Below are 19,993 nucleotides of genomic sequence, written 5' to 3' on the forward strand. Positions count from 1 at the left end.
TTGACATTGACCTCTCACCACTCAAAATGTGCAGCTTTATGAGATGCACATGCATGCTTAATATCAAGTTGCTATTTTCAATATTGCACAAGTTATTGCAAAACTTTAACCAAGTTTAAAGTTTTGGGACATACACATACAATGACTGACAGACAGACAGACAGACAGACAGACAGACAGACAGACAGACAGACAGACAGACAGACAGACAGACAGACAGACAGACAGACAGACAGACAGACAGGCAAAAACAATATACACCCGATCCGGGGGCATAAACAACAGGCATTCGGTATTGACTGCAATACATGATACATACTTATAATAATAAAGCAAGTTTCAACATGTTTAAAAAACAGGCATTAAGTTGATATATGCATATATTTATTTGTAATCTGAACGTTAATACAGTTAAACTATGCATGCATTTTCCAATCTCTATCAATGTATACTAAAAACATACACAATACATTTTAGCTAAAAAGTACATACTAACATAATCTTTTTAAAGCATTAAATAGTCAGTTGTCTGCGAAAAATTAATTGTAGACTTTTTCTAAAAGATGTTCACATTGCTTTAGCTTGTTAGATACAATACATGCAGACAGACACCACTATCTTAACCTTTAGGTGTTTGATACAATAATACGACTTTCCTATACACAATTAAGGCAGAAATCATCACATCAACCGCACATTATCTTCTAAGATACCACAACCTCTCATTTAGCATTAAGGAAGACATCATTATCACCATATCAGCCTATTGGTTTTTAGTTTCATACCACAACATCTGTTACAATTGAGGCATACTTAATATAATAATATCATCTTCCTCCGCACAGTTTTTATGTATACAAGGACTAAGGAATATTTATAAAAAAAATGATTTAAAACATTATTTTTATACAATCGTAGTCTGAAACTTTAAGTGATATGTTTACAAAACAAGAGCTGTCAGAGGACAGCGTGCTCGACTATTCGAGTGCTTGACAGTATAAAGTAAGCCATCATGGGGAAATTGTTCATATTCAATAATTTATTTGATGATCTTTCAAAAATAAAAAAAGGAAAAAAAATATAAACAATTTCGGGGGGGGGGGGGTGAGAGGGGGGTATAATGTGGGATGTGGTCATTTATCAGAAGATATTTCAAAAATAAAAAAAGGAAAAAAAATAAAAACATTGGGGGGGTAGGGGGAGGTAGGGGGTTCAAGGGGGTATAATGTGGGGTGTGGGAATTTATAAGATGTTAACAAAAAAAAATGGGGGGATAGGGGGGGTGGGGTGAGAGGGGGGTATAATGTGGGGTGTGGTAATTTATAAGATGATGTTTAAAAAAAAATATTGGGGGGGGAGGTTTGGGGGAAGGGATTCTGGGTAGGGGCGTGGGGTATTGTTTGGGTGGAATCCATTATGGTATTCAGGTAAGTTTTGTTTTGTCAAAGTAATAATAAAATGTGATCATAAATAAAGAAGTTATGGCAATTTAAGCATAATGTTCAATTATCTAAGTGTAAAAGGGGCCATAATTATGTCAACATGCTTGAAACAGTGGTATGCTCTTGTTTATAGGTTGGGATCATGTTGGTAAAAAAGTATGCAACATATAAAAGCAATATGTCAAAGGATATAGGAAATATTTGGGGCAGTACGCAAACTTTAACATAGATTTATCAATAATATGCATATATATATATATATATATATATATATATATATATATATATATATATATGCAAGTATAAAAGGGGCCATAATTATGACAAAGTGCTTGATTTAGTTGTCTGCTCTTGTTTATAGGTTGGGGTCATGCTGGTAAACAAGAATGCAAAATATGAAAGCAATATGTCAAGGGACAATAAAAATAATTGGGGTAGTACGAAAACTTTAACATTTGCACGCTAACGGACCGGAACGGAACGGAACGGAAACGCCAACGCCGGAGTGCGTAGGATAGCTCCACTATATATATTTCATATATAATAAGTCGAGCTAAAAATGAGCCTTTCACAAATGAAGATATCTTTGTGGTAGACAAAGCTTATTAATTTGATAATTTCATGGGAAATTCGCAGGTACAAACTTGAAAATATGTTGGTACATAAGTAAATTTAGAATTTACAAAAAATACATATACAATTGATTAACCTACCATAAATGACACATGTCGGAGCGGACATGCTCCAAATGCCAGAAGTATCACAGGTGCGCACAGCATCTCCAGTCAGATAGTACCCCGTCGCACAAGTGTACGTGGCTGTCTCGTTATATGTTGTAGCATTATTGGAAAAGGTAACACCACCATTTTCTATTGTCAGAGGGCCGCAATCTACAAATAAAAGAATATTCAAAATAACGAATATTCAAAATAACCCTGTTCATTTTTAATGCAATCATAATATGTTATGCATCACAAGTATTTTACAGATATAGCAGGGCTCTGATGGCTCGGGGATGCTAACTACCGGAGACCATGTATCAGGACAGACTCTTCAAATTTGCAATATCAAGAAAAGCAAGAGTTGCCTTTCTTCCTTTACAAAGAGGTCTGTTCGGACTGCCACCAGATTGTGTACAACATAAGTAACAAAAGAAAGGTACAGTGCGTGAACAGAACATCAGTTCTTCTGAGTCAATCATAGATAGGTGAAGCCAGGTTACCTTTTGTATATTTATTATAATACAGTTAGAACGAGTAAAGTACGCATTTCATTAATTAGTTAAAATAGGCTCATGTTTATCTGGAACAAAACATCTGGGCAGAAATAAATATGTGGAACTTATAAAGGATATTGTAATTCTGAAAAGAATTAAATCTTTGTAATGACACACATATAAAATGAGGACCAGAAAGTTATGCTAAGTTAACTTTCTGAACAAAACAATGTATGCAAAAGGAAAATATCATATATGCTAACACTCAAAACAACAATCTTTATTTCATTACGTTATGACAAGTATACAATACAATATACAAAGCATAATAACCTGCGAGTCAATAAAATGAAGAGTAATAAAATAATCAAATCTATGATATCACGTTCAAAAATGAAATCCCCATGTGCAACAAAACGTTATATGACGTAAAAACACAATAAATGAGTTAAGTTTCATGCTGCAGAATGAAAAAGTTAATATCTATATGTAAATCTCTTTAAATGGCTTGTGTGTGGCCACAAATCGACCTTAGAGAAGGAGCATCGCTCATTAACTGCACTATCAACGTCCTGGTAATGGGAAAGATGATGCAATTATGTTCAGTCGAAAAGTTAAAATTTGCTGAAAACATACATGAAAAACATTTTCTGTTATAAAATCATGTTGTAAAGTCAACCTGAATGCAATGCTAATATGGCACCTACTAAAATTACAATTCATATTTATTTAAGTCTTTATTAGATTGCCACTGCATTAGGAAAGTATTTAGCAATGTATTGTTACAGAAAAATGTTGATTTTGTAAGATGCATACACCTCTTACTGCTTTCATGTGAAATTATTGCAAAGAAAATTGATTTAAGCATTTATTTTAAATGTTGAAACCCCACCAAAACTGATACTATTGTTTAACATAATCATAATTGAACATACATGATAACAACAATTCAAAGTGGACAAGATAAACAATATAAACCTGTTTAATAGTTACAAGCATTTCCAAAAGTACAATAATAACTCGTTGAATCACTGGTTGATTTTCTGGTACACAATTAATGTCGATTTCCACATTCAATGTCATTATTTCAGACTGTTTGTCACACAGAGTTTCATTATATTATAAAAATTTCAATTTTATAAAGTAGTTGTATACTATATCTCAAGTCATTAACAGGTATTGTAAGTTGCTGTCACCGCTTGTGTTTTCAAATTGCAAAAACCAACCAGAAGATACAATACACGTTGTAGCTAGTGAATGTGATACAGATGTAGATGTTTTATATTGCAAAGAACATCCAGGCTTTGTCATACCATCGCATTGATATCTTCCTGATATAACGTTGCCTTATATATTTTTTATATCATGGTCAACAGGAATTTCTTATATTAGTCGATGATAGGAGGTAGGTCATATTACTCGGAATCAACTATAAAGTAATCATTTTTAGTACATTCGAATCAGAGTCAACAAAACAAACAATTTGATACCAAGATAATATATATTTGAAACACAAAATGCAACAAAATCAGCAAAAAACTTTTGTTACAAAGCGCGCGTGCTCATGACGTCATTATTAACACGACAGACGACTAGTCATATTCTTTCCTGCTAAAACCGCAGCTATTTAGCGATGTGTTCATTATTTCTTAAATATCGGGGACGTAGAGGTGTGATAAACATAAAAGAGGTTACTGCCTGATCTTTTATAATACATCAGGCTCGGCTCGAATAAAATAACGGCTAGGCAAGCCTCGACGTTATATCATTTCAAGCCTTGCCTGATATATTACAACAAGACTATGTTCAAGCAATATGTTCCCCTACCGGTGAAACTCCACCATTTTCAGCAATATTTCTAGTCTATTTGTTGCCATAGCAACCAGAATATTTGACGTAGGAACAAAATGAAATGACGTGCATAATCTCCATATTGCCATCTATCCATTTTTTAAGTTTAATGACACATATGAAGAACTTTGAAAGTTATCGCAGGATCCACCATTTTCAGCAATATTGCTAGTCTATTTGTTGCCAAAGCAACCAGAATTCTTGACGTAGGAACAAAATGAAATGACGTGCATAATCTCCATATTGCCAGCTGTCCATGTTTCAAGATTCATGAAAAATATGAAGAACTTTTAAACTTATCGCAGGATCCAGAAAAGTGTGACAGACTCACTGACTCACATTAACAAAGCGCATACCATAATTCCCTCCGGTTTCAGCGGTAGGTGCAAACCGATAAGGCAGTAACCTGTTAATCTCTATATAACAACAGCTTGCATTGTTTACAATGAAAGGCTGCTATCACCATGATCTGTACATATTATCTGCGGATATAGTTGTTGCATAAACATAAGTATCAATATAATTCGGTATTGTGCGTACTTCTTTAATATTGTTATTATATCTGCTAAATGTATAACTAAACTGAATGTGTTTTGACATAATTAGACAAGGGACAAAATTGTCACAAAACCAGGTTTTCATTGTGAAAAAAATATGATAAAGGGAGACAACTCAAACTGAACTTTTGAAATGAACAAACAAAATTAACCCCCTTTGTAAGTTTGTTTTAAAATAAATCTATTTTTAGTAAATCTATTTTTAGTCGTGGCGACCTTGACATTGGAGATATTGACGTGATTCTTTCGTGCGACACACCGTCCCATGATGGTGAACAAATGTGCCAAATGATTTTAAAATCTCATAATGAATGACATAGTTATAGCCCAGACAAGCTCATTTATGGCTATTTTTTACCTTTGAACTCAAAGTGTGACCTTGACCTTGGAGATATTGATGTAATTTTTTCGCGCGACACACCGTCTAATGATGGTTAACAAATGTGCCAAATGATTTTAAAATCTCACAATGAACGACAAAGTTATGGCCCGGACAAGCTTGTTCCGCCAGCCCGCCAGCCCGCCAGCCAGCCCGCCAGCCAGCCAGCCCGCCCGCATTCGCCAATCTAATAACCAGTTTTTTCCTTCGGAAAACCTGGTTAAAAAGGCTGTATATCACCATGGATATTGCATATAAATATAGTTGTTGCACAAATACTAGTTGTATATAATTCGGTATTTTGTGAACTTCTTAAATTTCTGTAATTGGAATTAAATTGTATTATTTTGAGATCCTTAAGAAAATATTGTATAACAACGACATAGTAAAACAGTTCCATATATAGCTAGAAACACTGTAAACATGTGAAATAAAACGAGCTTTTATTTATATATATCTAAGAATTTCCATAACTAGATCATTATATTTCTTAACAAGACTATTGCCAAGCAATAAAAGTCCCCTACCTGTTAAACTCCACCATCTATTTGTTTCCATAGCAACTAGAATTCTTGACGAAGGAACAAAATGAAATGACGTGCATAATCTTCATATTAACATCTGTCCATGTTTCAAGTTTCATGAAAACATATAAAGAACTTTTTAATTTATCGCAGGATCCAGACAAGTGTGACAGACTGATGGACTCGCATACTCACAGACACACAGACTCACAGACACACATAGCGCAAACCATAAGTCCCCTCCGGTTTCATCGGTAGGGGACTAATAATAATATTTCATTAGCGGTTAAATGTTTAATTAAACAAGGCACAATCTGATGAATAATGATGAACAGAAAATAATAATCTGATTTAAAAGTACATTTTCATCTCAATATTTTCTAAACTTGTTTTAAAGTATTATAACTGCGAAAAGAAGATTCACATTAAAAAGCATTCTAAAAATGAATCCTACCTAACGAGTACGTCAGTCTGAAACCCCTATCAGTTATGTTGACGTGTGTGCGGAACACAATACGAACGGAGTTAGACTGGGACTTGAACCCACTAGGTTGCACTGTGCCGCAGAACTTGCCAATTGACGGAGATGAGGCATTTGGCCCATTGAAGAACTCGAGGTAGTCATAGACGCACGTGCCATTTGTTTGCTTCTCCAATGCAAAGTCTGTAATCTCAACCTGAAAACACAAGAAAATATAACAAGAGCACCGCATAACAGGTGCGGTTGCAGTTTTTAATAGATAAAAGCTTGTCAGAAATTATTTTTAGAGGTCACATTGACCTTGACCTTTGACCTCCTGACCCAAAAATGGGTGTTGCGTGTAGAACTCATCAAGGTACATCTACATATGAAGTTTCAAATTTTTAGGTGGAAGCACTTCGATTTTATAGCAAAATGTCAAGGTTTTAGCATGAAGCCAGCGGACGGCGGACGACAAGACACGACGAGCTGGCTATGACAATACCTCGGGTTTTCTCCGAAACAGCCGAGCTAAAAATCTTATTAAGCAGGAACATTATCATCTCAAAATCTTGACTGATGTTGTTCAAATAATTTATTGTGGTTAGTTGTTGTACCTGTAAAGCATATTAAAACTTATATTACATATTTTTAATCATCACGTGAAAAATTGTAATAAAATGAATAATATTATATAAATCGAAAATGTCAAGTGTTCTGAGAATATTAACCAGGTCTTCAAAATAATGCCATACAGAGATTCATCAAAAAGGGTAATTGTTGTTTATTGATTGAACATATTAAAATGCAAAGTAAGCACATTGATCCTGCTGCCCTCTGGAGCGTTGATCACCCAGGCACAAGAAAGAAAGTCGGTGTAATTCTGCGGGTAGTTGGGGCTAGTGATGACGCCAAACGGGTCTGTCAGAACCCCACCGCACTCTGTAAACGCATAGGATATAAAATGATGGGAGATTAAATCAAATGCCAGCTGGTTCAGGCCACACTATAATTTCCACTATAAAACTTACGGCTTGTTTCGCTTATTTTACAACAAATCATTATATATTTTATTAAACAAGAAAGTGAGAGAAGAAAAAAGAAGTTTAAACACTTGACTACTGCTAGATGCAGTTTGAAATGCGTGTAGATCCTTAAACTATGAAATAAAACTAAATGCTTTCCTACTGGATTCAAGTTTTATCCTGCACATTTTCACTTTGCTTATGAGTTGGAAAGGGTTAAATAATTATTTTGTTATTGCTTTCATTTATAAATGCATGTATCTAAATCATACTTCTCTTAATATATAAGAAACACAGTTATGACATACTTCACTAAAAATCCATTTATTACAAGAAAAACAAGAGCACCGCCTTGCGGGTGCAGACCGCTCATCTACTTTCTTTTTAAAGGTGAAGGGACTCTCAATTTCAATCACAAAGGAGGGAGGGATGGAGTGAAGAGGGGTGTATAGTGCGGGGGTGTGGTCATTTATTTCATTATCTCCAAAAATACGGGAAAAATATGCAAAAAAAATGCAAAAGAAAATTCGGGGTGGGGGGGGGAGGGGATTCTTGGGTGCGATGGTTGGACGGTATTTCAAAAATAAAATAATAAAAATAAATATTTGTGTTTTTTAACCGTTTCAAAAAAAATAATTTGGGGGGGGGGGTGGTCATTTGTGGGATGATCTTTAAAAAAAAATTGGGGGGGGGGATTCGGGGGGGAGGGGGGAGGGCGTGGGGAATGGTTTGGGTGCAGTCTATTGTGGTATGTCAGGTAAGAGTTGTTTTGTCAAAGTATCAATCAAATCTAATCATAAATAAAGAAGTTATGGCAATTTTAGCAAAATTTAATAATTTGACCTTGAGAGTCAAGGTCATTCAAAGGTCAAGGTAAAATTCAACTTGCCAGGTACAGTAACCTCATGATAGCATGAAAGTATTTGAAGTTTGAAAGCAATAGCCTTGATACTTTAGAAGTAAAGTGGATCGAAACACAAAATTTAACCATATATTCAAAGTAACTAAGTAAAAAAAGGGCCATACTTTCGTAAAAATGACAACCAGAGTTATGCAACTTGTCCTTTTACTGTCCCCTTATGATAGTTTGTGAGTGTTCCAAGTATGAAAGCAATATCTATGATACTTTAGGGTGGTAGACCAAAACACAAAACTTAACCAAATTTTCAATTTCTTAGTATAAAGGGCCCATAATTCCGTCCAATGCCAGTCAGAGTTACATAACTTTGCCTGCACAGTCCCCGTATAATAGTTAATAAGTGTTGCAAGTATGAAAGCAATAGCTTTGATACTGTAGGAATAAAGTGGACCTAAACACAAAACTTAACCAAATTTTCAATTTTCTAAGTATAAAAAGGGCACATAATTCTGTCAAACTGCCAGTCAGAGTTACATAACTTTGCCTGCACAGTCCCCTTATGATAGTTAGTAAGTGTTGCAAGTATGAAAGCAATAGCTTTGATACTTAAGGAATAAAATGGACCTAAACACAAAACTTAACCAAAATTTCAATTTTCTAAGTATAAAGAGGGCACATAATTCTGTCAAAATGCAAGCCAGAGTTATCTTAATTTGCCTGCCCAGTCCCCTCATGATAGTAAGTAAGTGTACCAAGTTTGAGTGCAATAGCATTGATACTTTCTGAGAAAAGTGGACCTAAACGCAAAACTTAACCGGACGCCGACGCAGACGCCGACGCCGACGCCGACGCCAAGGTGATGACAATAGCTATTTTTTTTCAAAAAATAGATGAGCTAAAAACGAATCTAACAAGACTATTGCCAAGCAATAAAAATCCCCTACCGGTGAAACTCCACCATTTTTAGCAATATTTCTAGTCTATTTGTTGCGATAGAAACCAGAATTCTTGACGAAGGAACAGACGTGCAAAATCTCCATATTGACAGCTGTCCATGTTTCAAGTTTCATGAAACAATATGAAGAATTTTTAAAGTTATCACAGGATCCAGAAAAGTGTGACAGACAGACTCACAGACACACAGAGCCCAAACCATATGTCCCGTCCGGTTTCACCGGTAGGGGACTGAAAAAACGGTATACTTTATTTATCTATTTTGTATTATCATTTTGCTTAACACTAGATCCTGTAAAGGTTATGTGCAATAAAATTATGTTCTGTTCTGTTCTTTATGGTGTTCAATTTTACACATAACTTGTAGTAATAAATTTACTCATGGGGAAAGTTGAAGCAAACTTTTGTGGTGTAAAGGAACTTGCTTTTGAATTGATATTGCCATTAATAGTGAAAACCAGGCAAATATTTAATCATGAGGAAATAAATATACTAAGCCAAACTTACATTTTTTTAAACTAAGCACTAGCATAAGCATCGGTAAATTAGCAAATATACCAATGTTTACCAAATTACAAGAACTTCATAAGCTTAAAGTAAATGTAATACATCATACGAAAATGATTCCATTATAAAGTCTTAATTTAAGCCTTAGTAAAACATATTGGTCAATTTAATCACAAAATGTATTTAAATTAGATATTCAGTTGTCTCTAAAACGTTTTGCAATAGTGAAATGCATCTCTTGTGCAATGTACGAAAATCTCTAACGAACAGAACTGCGAAGATTTTCAATGTTGTTTTATGAGTGAACGTTTTGGGGCTGAATGAGTGGCTTTGTTTCCAATGTCACTCTTTGATTTTCACTGTCATTTTATTTCTTCATTCCAGCTTTAAATCTGTGTACGGGTAAACATTTGTGCGAATTCAATAGTTATTATAGTTTCTTTGTATATGAAAATCGTATCCTGCAATAAACCTTTAGAAACTTGAATCAGATGTCTGCTTCTTTAATTCTCTTAGTTCCGTTTTGAAAATATGTATACAAAGTTATCTAAGTAAAACACATGGACTTATTTTGTACCAAGTGCTATAATAATGCCATACTAACATGTAGAGAGCGACAACTAAAATGGAAAGTCTTACCACATGTCGGTGCATACATGCTCCAATTGCCAGATGCCTCACAAGTGCGCAAAGCTACTCCAGTCAGATAGTAACCAGTATTACAAGTGTAGGTTGCTGTCGCAGTATATGTTGTAGTTCCATTGGAGAGGGTAACAACACCCTTGTTTATTGTCAGAGGGCCACAGTCTAGAGATACCGCATACATTTATACATTTTGATAGAATGTTTATTTAGTTTGGCAAAATGGTATTACCTTCACTCAACTTTTAATAAAAATATTAGTTCTTGAACTGTATATAGTTACATATGCACCCAAATCGCTGCGAGGATAACACATAGAAAGTCACTAAACAAATCTGTGTTAACATGAAACGTTGCATGATTTAATAAAGTTCACAAGGTCTAAGCCAAGGCAACGCATTCAACAATATCATTCAATCCGAAAACTTAACGTATGATATTAGTGCCATTAAATTGAGACCCTGAAGTTGAAATTAAATTCTGTAGAGCGATAAACATTTTCACGGAAAGGTTTACATAAATATTTGAAAGAAGAAACAATTATTTCAAGTAAACAACTTACATAACTGTACTTCTTTTTATCATAACATATTTTAATACAACAAGAGATGTGTTTGTCAGAAACGCAATGCCCCCTATTGCGCCGATTTGAAATAAAATTTCAATATATCATTTGGCAGATTTAGAAATTATCTTCCTTTTAAAGCTTATTACTTCCCTTGGATTGTATGTTTTAAATTTTGATCTTGAAGGATGACCTTGACCTAGATCTTTGACCAAAATTTGCAGCTTCATGAGATACAAATGCATGCCAAATATCAAGTTGCTATCTTCAATATTACAACAGTTATGGCCAATGTTAAAGTTTTCGGATGGACGGACGGAGAGACAGGCGGACAGACTGACGGACAGTTCAACTGCTATATGCTACCCTACCAGGGGCATTATAAAAATCAGCTTAATTTTGTGAATAGCATGTCGGGCACAAGGCTGGTAAAAAAGCACACCAACCTTTCTGAACGATATGCTTGAAATGGAAAATCTTACCCCGGATGACACATGTCGGTGCAGACATGCTCCAACTGCCAGATGCCTCACAAGTGCGCACAGCTTCTCCACTCAAAAGGTAACCCGTATCACAAGTGTAGATTGCTGTCGCATTATATGTTGTAGCTCCATTGGAGAGGGTAACAACACCATTGTTTATTGTCAGATTGCCACAGTCTAGAAATGCAGCATACATTTATACATTTTGATACACTAGTTACTAAGTTTTGCGAAATTGTATTACCTTCACTAAACATGTTATAAACAGATTAATTATTCTGCTATGAAGTTACTCATGCTCCCAAATCGCTGGAAGGTTGAACAAAAATTGTTATCAAACAAATCTGTGTTAATGATTTTAATGTTGTAAGACAGTCAACAAAAAAACATATACTTTTCAATATTATTTTCATTTATTTTTAAATGGATCTAACTGCTTTTGTTTAACAAATAAACATATGCAATGGGCTTCAATTAATCAATGCATGTTGTTTATATCAAAGCAAGGACGCCAGAGTGCTTCCAATAAAGTCAATTTCGTACAAATAAACTACATAATACTGCTTTAACTTACCGTAAGTAATAACCATATATATATACTGCTTTGACACAGATGTCAAGTTTTGACATTCAGGGCTGTATATTGTCCCGTTACCTCTATGTATCGTTTTTAAGTAGCCATGTGGTTCTTATGCATGACAAAAAACACATAGTTTTACATATCAGTAATTTCCAAATCTTTCAGTGCCTTATGGTATAAACAACAAATATAAAACAGATTTTCCCACACCAGACAAAATACCACATATCAAGTTTAACCTGCGAGTATACTGCTAAATTGCCAGCTACAGACGTGATACCATACCTATGAGAGTACAGGTAGGGTAGTCAGAGCTCCATAGAACAAGCCTTAAATGTGAGAGTACAGTTGGGGCAGTCAGAAATCCATAAAGCAAGCCTTACCTATGAGAGTACAATAAGGGTAGTCATAGTTCCATATAGAAAGCCTTATCTTTGAGAGTACAATTAGGGGAGGTAGAGCTCAATATAACAAGCCTTACCTGTGAGAGCACATGTAGGGGAGGTAGAGCTCAATATAGGAAGCCTTACCATTGCGAGTACAGTAAGGAAAGTCAGAGCTCCATGTAGGAAGCCTTACCTGTGAGAGTACAGTGAGGGTAGAGAGAGCTTCATATTGCAATTCTTAACTTTGATCGTACAGGTAGGCGAGGTAGAGCTCCATATAGCAAGCCTTACCTGTAAGAGTTCAGTTGGGGTATTCACAATTCCATATAGCAAGCATTACCAGGAAAGTATTATAAGGGTAGTCATAGCTCCATATAGCAAACCTTACCGTTGAGTGTACAGTTAAGGTAGCCATAGCTCTATATATCAAGCGTTACCTTTGAGAGTATAGTTAGGGTAGTCAGAGCTCCATATGCCAAGCCTTACCTGTAAAAGTACAGTTAGGATAGTAAAAGCTCCATAAATCAATCCTTACATTGAGAGTACAGTAAGAGTATTCAGTGCTCCATATAGTAAGCCTTACCATTGAGAGTACAATTAGGGTAGTCAGAGCTCCATATAGCAAGCTTTACCATTGAAAGTACAGTTAGGATAGTCAGAGTTCCAAATTGCAAGCCTTACCTGTCAGAGTACAGATAGGATAGTCAGAGCTCCATAAAGCAAGCCTTACCTTTGAGAGTACAGTAAGGGGATGTAGAGCTCCATATAACAAGCCTTATCTCTGAGAGTACTGTTAGGGTAATCAGAGCTCCATATAACAAGCCTTACCTTTGAGAGTACAGTAAGGGTAGTCAGAACTCCATATAGCATGCCTCACCTTTGATAGTACAGTTTGGGTAGTCAGAGCTGCATATAGCAAGCCTTAACTGAGAGAGTACAGTAAGGATAGTCAGAACTCCATATAGCAAGCCTTACTTGTAAGAGTACAGTTAGGGCAGTCAGAACTACATATAGCAAGCCTTACCTGTGAAAGTACAGTTAGTGTAGTCAGAGCTGCATATAGCAAGCCTTACCTGTGAGGGTACAGTTAGGGTAGTCAGGATATTAACGGCAAATAAGATCATATAGCAAGTCAAACGAATCCTGATGGGATATCTGTAGGGGAGGTCTCACAAAAAACTATTCCTATTTCTCATGCTGTCATGCTTGTACTAGTTAAAAAAAATTTAAGGTAGTCTGTTTTATATACTAACCTGTAACCGCCACATGTTTTGGGGACGATTGTATAATAACAGAAAATGGTGTTCCTCAGAAACACATTTACATATTTATGGTGAATAAAAAACTCCGGGAAGGGGTTGTATAATAAACGTTTATGCTGTTGCACAGACAATCTTTAATAAAATATGTTTAATGATAAAATTTGGATTGTCATGCAATATCATTAATAAGTACATAGGTAAATTGATTGCATTTGCCGTCGCTTTTTGACACAATAAACAGGAACAGTTTTTCAAACTTACACTGTAAAAACGTGAATCTTTTACTCTTAATACAGTGAGTAAGTTTCTATCGGCGGCATCAACGTTAGTTAAATAGGTACGCTTTTAGCTACCAAGTATGTTATGGATTTTTAATATATCAGACGATGCAATCTCTGTTGATTTTCTTAATTAAAGATTCGACCGCTGTAGGTAAATTGCATTGCAGTTCTGGTAACAAGAAAAGAAATTCCACAAAAGTTAAATATGTTATTTAGTTTTCTTCTGAAGCATCAACAAGACAAGCATTTGTTTTTCTTGTAACTACGCTACAACACAAACATTGTAATTCATATAATGATAAAATTACATGCTTAAAAGACATGATGGTGAACGGGGTATGTTGTCCGGTCCATTGATCGTATAGCACAATAGACTAGTACCCAACATTGTTCTAATTGTCACACAGGAGACTTGTACCTCAGTAGGTAAAACACCATTGATTATCTAAGTACGACCTTAACCTCAAAAGAAAAACATTTGTTTATGCATGAGATTCTGTCTTATATAGGTTAGCATTGCTGTTAAGCTATTAAGACATATTTTAAGATATTGGGAAGTAAAAAATTTAAAGGCCATATTTTTCACAATACTGAAGTAAAAACTTTATCCAAAAGTATGACTGCGACTTTGACATGTAGTATCAATATACTGTATAACTAACCATGGTTGTGGTGTAATCACTGTAGTAGGGTAAGAAAAAACTCGTGTGAGCTTATAACTAAATTTAACAACGTCTGACGCTCATGGAACAGTTAGTGCTCACCGACAAGTAAACAGGTGTCTACTGTGCCGTCCCAGTGACCAGTAGCATTGCATGTCATGGCCGAGTTCCCTCTGGAGGTCCGGTTGTAGCCGGTCATACAGCTGTAAGAAACTATGGACCCGAACGTTGAACTTGTCATATTCATCTGAGCGTGGCTGTTGTTAGATGGGACTCCACAGTCTGAAATATACAGCTTCAGGTTGAAAGGTAAAAAGCTGAAGCTAAACAATACCAGTTTTTTTATTTCAATGGCAACTAATAACACATAATTAGAAACCTTTCATTAAAAAAGTAAATACATACAAAAGAAAAGAAGCCAAATTCAATAGAGCGACATCTCTAGTTTTTTAATTGCATATTTTACAATTAAAATATCCAGCTTTATCTATTTGACAAATAACTCGCAACAAAAGCAATGAAATATATTTACATAACTAATGTTTTAAGAAAACAAAACTATGTGTAATACAAATATACATGTAAAACACGTTGTGATGAACTGCGCTTGTTTTACACATACAACATAGTTACCATATATTGTGCAGTTGATGCGGTTGCCTGTCCACTGACCCTCCGTGTTACACTCGAGCTGTGACACTCCCCCAGACTGGTAATAGCCCGTTACACAGCTGTAGTTGACGTGGCTCCCGTAAGTGGTTCTGTTCTCTCCATTTAGTCTGTACGCACTGTTTGCTACAGTTGCAGGCAGGCCACAATCTAGAGTTGTCAAAGAACAACATGTCAGAACTCATTAAGCGTAAAATACACTGTTGTGTTATTCGGTGGAACACAGACACACACAACTCGTAGGACTGTTCATTGAAATCTATTTTGCTGTAAAACACGACGCTTTTTAAATCCATCCACAAAATACTATATTAACAAGATCCGTACGATCTACAATATATTATAGTCAGTATTATTGATGTGACCTTCGTAGGTGAGGTCCCTTTACTTTAAGAAACAAGTCCGATCTCTCCTGCTGCCTGGCGTGTATTAGTTAATCTTTGATCACATAGCAATTAGCCTTTTTGATATACTGAAACATCAGACGTTTGTCGGGCATTTTTATAACAAGGGCAAATATTGTTGTTCAGAATGATAAAATTCGGATGGTTATGCATAACAATAAAAAAGTAACTAGTATTAATTATTCCGTTTGCCATAACATTATGACATATTAAACGGCACTGTGACTGACGCTCATTCTGCGAGAATAAAAGAAACTTACTGATGGTTCATAGGTATTACACATGATACTGGTACAGTATGATGGCCCTAGTGGGTATTGAAGATAGACTGACACTTGATTATATACAAACTGCGTATGACACATTAGATGGTAACTCCACTATGTACTTACAGCGTATCACAGAGGAGACTGGTGCCCTCTTTTCACTTACAAGGTATCACAAACCTGACTGAGAACCCTTTAAGAACTTACCACGTATCGAACAGGAGACCGGTAAACCACTCCAGTTCCCGCCATGTGTACATGTCCGGCTAGGCTGGTCAGGACTCCTATAGAAGCCAGGGAGACAGGAGATGTGAGTAGTGGCATTGTAGAGCGTACCTTCAGACTGGTTCACAAAGCCATTTGGCAGGCTATCGATCGTACCACAGTCTGCAATGGAAAATGGTGTCTTACATTAATTATATTAATATAATTATATATAAATATATTATATTAATGTTTGTTTCTTGCAACTGGTATCTTTTTTCAAATACAATGCAACATTACAATACCATTAAAACAAAATTAACACAGTTCTAAAGTATAGCAAGTACTGACTTTTTCCATTGCATTTATGACAAATATTTATGCTGTTAATTTATGTAAAGCAAACAATATAAGCAATTTTAAATAGTTTTCATTTAAACAATTTTTGTATTATTTTTGCATTTTGAGGATATAAATAAACACCCAACTTAAGGACTGATTAATGTCAGTATTCAGCTATTTAACACGACGTGAGGCTTTCCAAGTCCACAAAATGTTCAAATCAAAATGATACACATTTTCAACAAGATATTTTAGGCAGGCTAACTAATATTGATGGGGCCGCCTTAGGGGAAGGTCCCCTAACTTAATGCAACAAGTCCGATCTCTTCTGCTGTCTAGCGTGTATAAGGTGAACATTTTTCACAAAGAGTTTAGCTTGTTTTATATACTGAAACGCAAATCGGTTGTCGTACGATTTTATAATAACATCAAAAAGTGTTTCTCAGAGACACATATAAAACAATATACTGACGTAAAACTCAGATGGTTGTAAAATAAAAGCCTATGCTGTTGCACAAAATGGTTAATTGATAAATATTGTTAATGACAAAATTCGAATGGTTATACATTTCTATCATTAAGATAATAGCTTAAATAATTGCCTTTGCAGTCGCATAATGACAAAATAAACATACAATATTATTTAAACTCACACTATAACAAGAGTTGTCAGAGGACAGCGCGCTCGACTATTCGAGTGCTTGATAGTATAACGTAAGCCATCATGGGGAAATTGTTCATATTCAATAACTTATTAGACGATGTTTCAAAAATAAAAAAAGGAAAAAAAAGGAGGGGAGGGTAGGGGGGGGTAGGGGGGGTAGGAAGGGTGAGAGGGGGGTTAGGTAATTTATAAGATGATGTTTAAAAAATATTTTTGGGGGGAGGTGGGGGGGGTAGGAAGGTTGGGGTGAGAGGGGGGTATAATGTGGGGTGGGGTAATTTATTAGATGATGTTTAAAAAAATTGGGGTGAGGTGGGGGGGTATGGAGGTAGGGGGTGAGAGGGGGTGTGATAATTTATGAGACGATGTTTAAAATAAAAAAGTGGGGGTGGGGGGTAGGGGGGTGGAGGTGAGAGGGGGTATAATGTGGGGTGGTGTAATTTATTAGACGATGTTTAAAAAAAATTGGGGGGGGGGGTTGAGGTTGGGGGGGATTGTGGTAGGGGCGTGGGGTATTGTTTGGGTGGAATCCATTGTAGTATTTAGGTAAGTGTTGTTTTGTCAAAGTAATAATAAAATGTGATCATAAATTAAAGAAGTTATGGCAATTTAAGCAAAAGGTTCAATTATCTAAGTGTTAAAGGGGCCATAATTATGTCAAAATGCTTGATACAGTGGTCTGCTCTTGTTTATAGGTTGGGGTCATGTTAATAAACAAGTATGCGACATATAAAAGCAATATGTCAAAGGATATAGGAAATATTTGGGGTAGTACGCAAACTTTAACATAGATTTATCAATAAAATGCATATTCTTAGTATAAAAGGGGCAATAATTATGACAAAATGCTTGATAGAGTTGTCTGCTCTTGTTTATAGGTTGGGGTGATGTTGGGGAAACAAGTATGCAAAATATAAAAGCAATATGTCAAGGGACAATGAAAATAAATGGGGTAGTACGAAAACTTTAACATTTGCTGCATATTCTAAGTTGAAAAGGGGCCATAATTATGACAAAATGCTTGATAGAGTTGTCTGCTCTTGTTTATAGTTTGGGGTCATGTTGGTAAACAAGTATGAAAAATATGAAAGCAATATGTCAAGGGAAAAAGAATATATTTGGGGTAGTACGAAAACTTCAACATTTGCACGCAGACGCTAACGCTAACTCTAACGCCGACGCCGGGGTGCGTAGGATAGCTCCACTATATATATATTTGATATATAATAGTCGAGCTAAAAATGACGATCTGTTAGTATATACAGTAAGCAAGTTTATATCGGCAGCATCATTGTTAGTAAAATAGGTATAGTATATTCAACACGATATGTTATGTATTATGAATGGATCGGATGATGCAATTTATTTGTTTTTCTTAATGAAAGATTTGACCGTTATATGTAAACTGTATTGCAGTTCTGGTAACAAGAAAAGCAATTCAACAAATTTAAATACGTTAATATGTTAAATTTGAAGCTTAAATAGACAGGATTTTTTTATTCTTGTAACTACGCTGCAACATGAACATAATAATCATAAAATCTGAAAACCAATAAACTTAACAAGACATAAAAATTGCATGGGGTATGTTATCAGGTTCGGTGATCGTATCGCACAATAGACTATACCCAACTTCTTTCTAATTGAGTATCACACAGGAGACTGGTACCCCAGTATGTATTAACACAATCATCACAATATGGCATTATCTTTGAATGGAAATATTTGATTTTGCATGAGTTTCTGTCTTATATAGGTTAAGATATTTGCAAAGCTTGTAAGACATTTTAAGATATCAGAAGTAAAATAACAAACGTGTCTTTTTGACAATAATGTGGTAAATACTTTAATAAAAAAGTATGACTGTGAATTTGACGTGTGGTATTAAAACACTTGAATAGGGTAGTTCTCACTGGTGGTGCTGTATAACACATTGTGGGTATAGTAGGACAAACTTTTATCCCATTTTCACCGCGACATTGACGGTATAACACGTTGTGGAATATACCTGCTTGTATTCAACACATGTGGAATATACCTGTCGCGTGAACGGACTACTTTTTAAATGACGTCATGCGATATGCGTTAAAATTAGGTCGATATTGTTTGGTTCATTGATCGAATTTTAAGGTCACCCATTAGAAGAAAATGTGCCTATTATGTATGCATCTCTGTATTCAACGCTAATCCTAGTATTCTATTTATCCCATTTGATTTTTTTTTCAACGTGACATTTAACATTACTAGATTTAATAACCTTAGCCTAAAAATTATTTTAATAAATTCTTAAAAATCGCTTAAAATCTAACGAATGTAACCATTCGCACAGTTCATGAATAATCTGCTATGTTTGCTTTCCTATTTAATTCACGTTAGTCATAGAGCTGTGTAAAGTATGGTAAAATAGCACCACACTGGAATTGGGAACGTCCCATGTTGTACACGGGTATTTTCTACTCATTTATCTGTTGTGTACTGGAATGTTTTCCATTCTTTGTGTATTTATATATAAAATTATTTTTTCGTACAATAAGGGCATTTACCATAGATAAATAAAACATTGTGCAAGTTTAAACATAATTATGTTTGTATGCAGAAATCTGCAAATGCAACCGAGTTTACCAACGGCTATTATAAGATAAACTGCTCCGGTTCATTTGAACAGCAGTAATGTAGAGTACATGACGTAGCGTGTGACGAAGAAGAAAGTTTATCGCGTTCCTAAACTCATTTGAATAAAGTGATAGAATGGCATAAGGGTCTTTATTTAACTATGCTTAAATAATTATTAAAGACCCTAGATGCAAAAT

At 35.3% G+C, this 19,993-nt stretch overlaps 1 protein-coding gene across 1 annotated transcript in view; it reads right to left on the reverse strand.

Moving 5' to 3' along the window:
• The window catches only part of LOC127860908 (uncharacterized), a 345,694-nt gene that overhangs the window by 279,522 nt on the left and 46,179 nt on the right, over window positions 1–19,993 (reverse strand). The window contains exons 18-25 of the mRNA XM_052399220.1: window positions 16,181–16,360; window positions 15,268–15,453; window positions 14,737–14,916; window positions 11,464–11,640; window positions 10,414–10,581; window positions 7,250–7,371; window positions 6,424–6,646; window positions 2,156–2,332 (exon numbers count right to left, since the gene is read on the reverse strand). Of these exons, the coding sequence (XP_052255180.1) occupies window positions 2,156–2,332; window positions 6,424–6,646; window positions 7,250–7,371; window positions 10,414–10,581; window positions 11,464–11,640; window positions 14,737–14,916; window positions 15,268–15,453; window positions 16,181–16,360 (1,413 nt within the window). The remainder of the gene's footprint in view (window positions 1–2,155; window positions 2,333–6,423; window positions 6,647–7,249; window positions 7,372–10,413; window positions 10,582–11,463; window positions 11,641–14,736; window positions 14,917–15,267; window positions 15,454–16,180; window positions 16,361–19,993) is intronic.

The sequence above is a fragment of the Dreissena polymorpha genome, chromosome 15 (assembly GCF_020536995.1).
Source record: "Dreissena polymorpha isolate Duluth1 chromosome 15, UMN_Dpol_1.0, whole genome shotgun sequence".
NCBI lineage: Eukaryota > Metazoa > Mollusca > Bivalvia > Myida > Dreissenidae > Dreissena > Dreissena polymorpha.